The 6,000-nt window shown below is 47.5% G+C and overlaps 1 protein-coding gene across 1 annotated transcript in view; it reads left to right on the top strand.

Annotated features, from left to right (window-relative positions):
* The first annotated feature begins 1,196 nt into the window (after positions 1-1,196).
* Positions 1,197-6,000, top strand: part of LOC130385698 (ephrin type-B receptor 4a-like) — a 40,515-nt gene continuing 35,711 nt past the window's right edge. Inside the window, exon 1 of the mRNA XM_056594349.1 lies at positions 1,197-2,197. Within this exon, the coding sequence (XP_056450324.1) occupies positions 2,119-2,197 (79 nt within the window). The 5' untranslated portion in view covers positions 1,197-2,118. The remainder of the gene's footprint in view (positions 2,198-6,000) is intronic.

Below are 6,000 nucleotides of genomic sequence, written 5' to 3'. Positions count from 1 at the left end.
GTTAAGGCTTATTTCAATTCGCTGCAGGTGATTCGGTGTGGGAACACGAGGGGTGGGCGGTTGAAACAACATGTTTAAGAGCTATCCAGAATTATTAGAGGACTCTATCAAAGCTATCTCAATAAACTAGGCTGCTCTGGGAAGCCGGCCAAAGCGTCCCTATAAAACAACAGGCACTTAAACAACTCCCAGCCAATAACATCTGTGGTCATAGCGCCGCTATCAGCCATCCTCAAACCAGCAATCTTCCTCTGTGGGACTTCAAACAGCACTTTTGTGCAGGGCTGCAATGTGCAGGGCTGCAAAAGTAACCTCTCCATCTTCTCAACCAGTCACAATGCAGGCCTTCTGCAGATGGCTTTCACCGATCCAGACGCATTATTATAAACTCAGAATCTGTGTGTGGTCTCAGACTTTGACAAAAGCTGTCTTTCTCCTCGCCTACAGCTCCCGCATTCAATGTCACACCGGTCTGAGGTAAGGTGACCTGCAGAGCTGTTTCTGTGGCTGATATGGATGGATGTGCTAGATTGGCACAGGGCTGCTGCTACAGGTGAATAGGCTGACAACAAAGCACTCCCTCCCCGTGGAGTTTACCAGCGAGCAGTGTTAGCACCAGTGGTTTAACTATATGTGGTGGTGCATCGTGTTCCCCGCATGCTCAGGCCGCAGAGTGCCAGCTCTTAAATCAGCCGAACCTCTTCTCCCACTGGCACGACGCCCAATGTCCTGTCCTTGCACATATTACTGGAAATTCATAAGACAAACTGAAATTTATTAGAACACACCGACTGTGAGGGTGACCACCACAGAACTCCCTATTGGTCCGCCATCATAGCAGGAAAATACAACTCTGAAATATGCGAGAGCTGTTATGTGTCTCCATAAATTAACGCCTAATATATCTGGCATGGAAGACGTGGAAATAAGCAGAGCAGAAAATGTATACGTTGGAGCCAGGCCCAGGCTCCAAAGGCCCCAACACAGTACCCTGGGTGGTAGACGGAGCCTCTTTCCAGCTCAAATCACGGTGCTGCTGCCACCTAGCGGCGGATTTCACTGTGGAGGGAGGTGTGGGGGGTGGGTGCGAAGGGCCACACTGTGCAGCAGTTTGCACCGTTGTCGGCGAGGGGTGCTGGGCTAGGGAGAGGGTGGGTGGGGGGACTGTTCACCCCCTCTAAAGTGAGAGTGGAGAGCACTACTAGCAATAGCAGCCAGAGTGGGGAGGAGCGTAGGCGGCCAGCGGAGGTTGCTCGTGCCATTCGTCGACTCGGGTGGCTCAGAGCAGGAGATGTCCACGGAAACTCAACGCAGCTGCCATCCGCCAGACCGATTAGAAACGGGGCAAGTTTTGATGACCTTCTGTTGAGTGATCTATCGGGAGATTGACGGATTGACTGCTGAAGAGACCGCTGAGGAGTGGATTCTCTTGAATCGTAGACAACCTCTTTTTTTGGGACTAAAAGCAGCACCCCCATACATGGAGGCTGTCATAGTGATTCACGTCAAGAAAACTTGAATTGAGCAAGCGAGTAATCCGGGGATAACGCTTATATTAACGTTATTCAGAAACTTCTCAAGCCATGGGCTGTTAAATCGTAGCGTTTGCGGTTGGACCCATTTTTATGATCGATCGGAGGGGATTGCAGGGTAGTCGCCTGAAACCCGCCAACAAAGAGCGTTAAAGAGCAGAACCCAGAGAGTTGGGACTCTCCACACCACTCGGACCTAACGGGATGATGCGGCTCAGTGGCTTCCAAAGGATTTCATAGCTCAGTATTGAACCCAGCGTTGAAGATTTACCCCACATACGCCCACAGGTGGATCACCAGTGAACTCGTCCTCAACGGGGATTTTCTTGGTTCTAACCCAAAAGAAAAAAGTTATGACTGTGCTCCTCTGACATTGATTAGTTTATACTTCTACAAGTTACAGTAATAAACACAAGGACTTGGTTTACTGACCCTGCCTGATTTGACAACTACAAGAAGGATTTGAACTATAGATGGTGACAGGAGCCTGGTCAGTGGGTGCACTGCCCTTCCCGAGCTGCTCTCTATCTCCAGGTCAACCCAGATAGTAGTTCTTCTGTCGGTCTGGTATCATCTCCCTGACGGTATGGATTCGACCACCAAGAAACTGGCGCTGCTGGGATTGGTCCTGCTTGATTTCGTTCTCCTCATTTTTGGAGAAGAAGGTGAGTTTTAGTTACTATATATATGTTGTATGTATGTGTGTATATGTATGTTTGTGTGTGTGTGTGCGTGTATATATATGGATGGATGTCCTAAACTAGCTAATTTTCTGTCTTAATTGGGTTGATTTACCCTTATTTCTGACTCAGTGTTTAAAACACACACACACTCTTTGCTGCAATTACCACACCAGACGGCCTATTTGCATTCCCATTGTGCTGACTTTTATTGTTGTCCTTGGTATAAAAGTGTTCGAGTCAAAGATGTTGGCAGCCACGTGATCACGTGGTCTCATGCACTAAAAAGAAGTACTATTTGGTTTTATTGTTGACTCGGCCACACACCCCTTCCAATACAAGAGGCTCACCCTGTTACATGCAGTAGTGCAGCATCGGTTGATGTTTAAAAGGCCCAAGAGGCGCGTGGCTTGCGTGTCTTCAAAGCTAATTAAGTTCCTAAATCAGTTTTAAAAGCGCTGCGCACGCAGCATGATGGCGTTGTATCCGAGGCTAGTGCTAGTTTTCCAGAGATGGTGGTGACATTTATTGAGTGTTTGAATATGTAATGGTTTCATCCGAAAAACAATGATGCTCAGCATTTTTCTTTTTATATTGAATCAGTTTGTCAAAAGAGATGAGTAGCCTAGCAAGAATGCCCAAATCTAATCTCTAAGGATCCAACTATGTGGTCGTGACACCTGAAACCCTGTCAGATGTCTGTTTATGATGATGGGTTTATGTAGGCGATTCTGGCATAAACTCAACAGCGAAGTGAAATAATGCTGTGAAAGCTGTAGCCAGTGGAGGAATGCTGGGGTTTGGGGGGATAATGCTAGGGTGTTGATACTGTGGGTTTAATTATTGACACGCAGTAGTAAGCCACAGGTAATCCTCTTGGCGAAAGAGTTGCTCAACGCCGACGTGTCAAACTCGATCACTCAAACGACCACTTTTTAATAAACAAGAATTCAAACGTTGAGCCAGATGTTTATTATCTTTTTAATTGGGTAAAGCCCAAGCGGCGCTCCAGCTTTTCTTTTGAAATTGTAATCTGTGAGCCTGTGCATCGTGTGATGGATTAAATATGGTGTTAATTTTGGTTGATGGTCATGTTGTTGTGCAGTTAAAGCTCCTTTTGGAATTTCCCCTCCAGAAATATACAACTTCTCTGTAAACTATGCTGGGCGGATGTTTGTCTATAGGTTGTAGTGTAGCGGATAAAACTACGTCATTCCATTGTAATGTCTTTTTTTTTGGTCGCCTAGAGACATCACGGTCGCCTATTATTGGCTCATAGTGCCCGATGCCCATGCATGGTGCTCACGGTTGGTCGTAGAATAGTATTAATCCAATTCATCCTTAAACTCCTCCCTCCTACCCACAAACACACCCAAATCATTGCTTATTAAATAATCCGGTATGAATAGTGCCAACTGTATAACCTGTTGTGGAAATACTGGTTTGTGTGTGTGTGTGTGTGTGTGTGTGTGTGTGTGTGTGTGTGTGTGTGTGTGTGTGTGTGTGTGTGTGTGTGTGTGTGTGTGTGTGTGTGTGTGTGTGTGTGTGTGTGTGTGTGTGTGTGTGTGTGTTTCTCTCGATTAACACCGCGGAAAGACTTGGATATTCTGCTAAAACTCTCGCTCTCCCCTCTGTAAGTCCCCCTATATCTGTCTCTCTGTGGCCCTCTTCTGAAGCTCACTGTCTTCCTCTCTCTCTTCTGTATCTCTTGCTCTCTTCGGGCTCTCTTCGGTCTCTCTCCCTCCCCCTGGCTCTGCTAAGCTCTCTCTATCTTTAAACCTGAGCCACATTGTGAATGCAGGAGACAATGTGTTTCATAGTGTGGATCCAGGATGCCTCATTTGGGCCCCGGAGCCGCTCTTTCACACATGTAGCCTTTTTATCCCTCCTCTCTCCTCACCCCTCTCTCCTTGATGTTTGGGTTCTGCGGTGCTGTCTCGCCCCAGCTCACTGGCTCCCCTGCCGTGAAAGTGTGGATCGGTGCCCAGAAATCCCTTTAAACGGAACCGATATTTATAAGAAAGGGATTTGCATTTAAAGCAACCCTCTCCCCCTCTCTCTCTTTCTCGCTGAAATCCCTCACCCCTTCATCCCCTGCTTCTCAATCCCTGATTAGCTTGCTCAAGAGTTAAACAGGCATCTGAGGGAACAAGTGCTTTCTATCACTCTCCCTCCCTCCCCCCCCTCCCTCTGTCTCTCTTCCTCGCTCCCTCTGTCTTTCTCCCTCCCCACTGCTATCGCTTTCATCCACTCTCTTTCTAACCCTGTTTCATAGCCTCGTTCTATGTCTTCGATTTTTTTCCCTGTCTTTTTTTTTAAAACTTTTTTTCTCACCCTCTTCCTCCCTCTATCTATCTATCAATCTATCTCTTTCTCTGTCATTGAAATGCTTGTGGTTTTGCAGGGGCAGAATCGTTCTCTTTTCCCTCTCTCTCTCCTACCCTTAACTTTCCCTCTTGCTCTCTCGCTCATGGAACGTTTGCGTGTGGCTTGCGGTTTCACAGGGACACAATAGTTCTCTCTCTCTCTCGTTCTGACTGTATTTCTCTGTCTCGTGGAAGGGTTGCATGCGGTTTTGCATGGGATGTAATACAGCTCTCTCTCCCCATGTCTCTGTCTCTCTCTCTTGCGGAGGGAGTTGCCTGTGGCCTGTGGTTCTGCAGGGCTAAGATGGTTTAAGCTAATAAGACAACACACCTCCAGCACCTACATCCGTGTCAGGGACAGAACCAAGCTTCCCAGCCAGGATTGTAGCATGCTCCCCTTCCCAATTTCCTGCCCAAACACACATGCACAGACACATGCACACACACGCTCGTATGCACATGCGCACACGCATACATACAAATATCCGTATGAATACACACACACACACGCACCTCCCCTCCTTATTTGGGACTGTGTGTTTGTGTGTCTGTGTAGTAGAGGATACACAAAGTCCCCAGAAAGAAGAGGAACTGTGTGTGTGTGTGTGTGTGTGTGTGTGTGTGTGTGTGTGTGTGTGTGTGTGTGTGTGTGTGTGTGTGTGTGTGTGTGTGTGTGTGTGTGTGTGTGTGTGTGTGTGTGTGTGGACGGTAGAGGGACACAATGGGGACAGGCTGCAGTGGAGAGGGAATGAGGCCACCGCATAGCAGCCATGAGCCTCTGAAAACTGCACTCTGGGTACTGTGTGTGTGTGTGTGTGTGTGTGTGCGCGCTGAAGGAAGGAAAGGCAGATAGTAAGATGAACATAAGTCGATGATCTCGACAGTCAAAGTAAGGACAGAGGAGGACAAGAAAGGGGAGGGAGAGGCAGGGAGGGGGAGATGAAGAGTGAGAGGGATGGAGAGGAAGAGGGAGACGGATGCAGAAAGAGTGTTTTTATGCGGGTGTAATGTTTGCACATGGTGGGAGATGTGGGTTATGTATTTTCTGTGTGTGTGTCTGTAGTCGTGCAAAAAAACCACCACAAGACAAACAAACGATGGCACCATCACGATGCAAACCTTGTGTAATAGACATGTTTTGTACTTCGAACTGATGTGTGGTTCAGTTCGAAGTTTAATTGGCAGGCTTTCCTGCTGGTTGGACTTTAATGATAGCTTCGAAGCGCTGTGGTGGTTGCAGGGTTTTAATATGAGCCGCCGTCAGAGGACATAAACAATAATACGAGAGCGCACGAAATACGTATTGCTGCGTTCAAAAGGCTCTTGAACCTAGTAATGAATAATGGAAAAGGGCGTTGTGGTTCATTGGAGAGGAGGCAGTTTAGGATCAGGGGTCTGTTGCTGTGTGCAGTGGACAAACCC

This window comes from Gadus chalcogrammus, chromosome 7 (assembly GCF_026213295.1).
Source record: "Gadus chalcogrammus isolate NIFS_2021 chromosome 7, NIFS_Gcha_1.0, whole genome shotgun sequence".
Classification (NCBI taxonomy): domain Eukaryota; kingdom Metazoa; phylum Chordata; class Actinopteri; order Gadiformes; family Gadidae; genus Gadus; species Gadus chalcogrammus.
The sequence above is the reverse complement of the archived record's forward strand: the minus strand, read 5'-3'. Positions and strand labels throughout refer to the sequence as shown.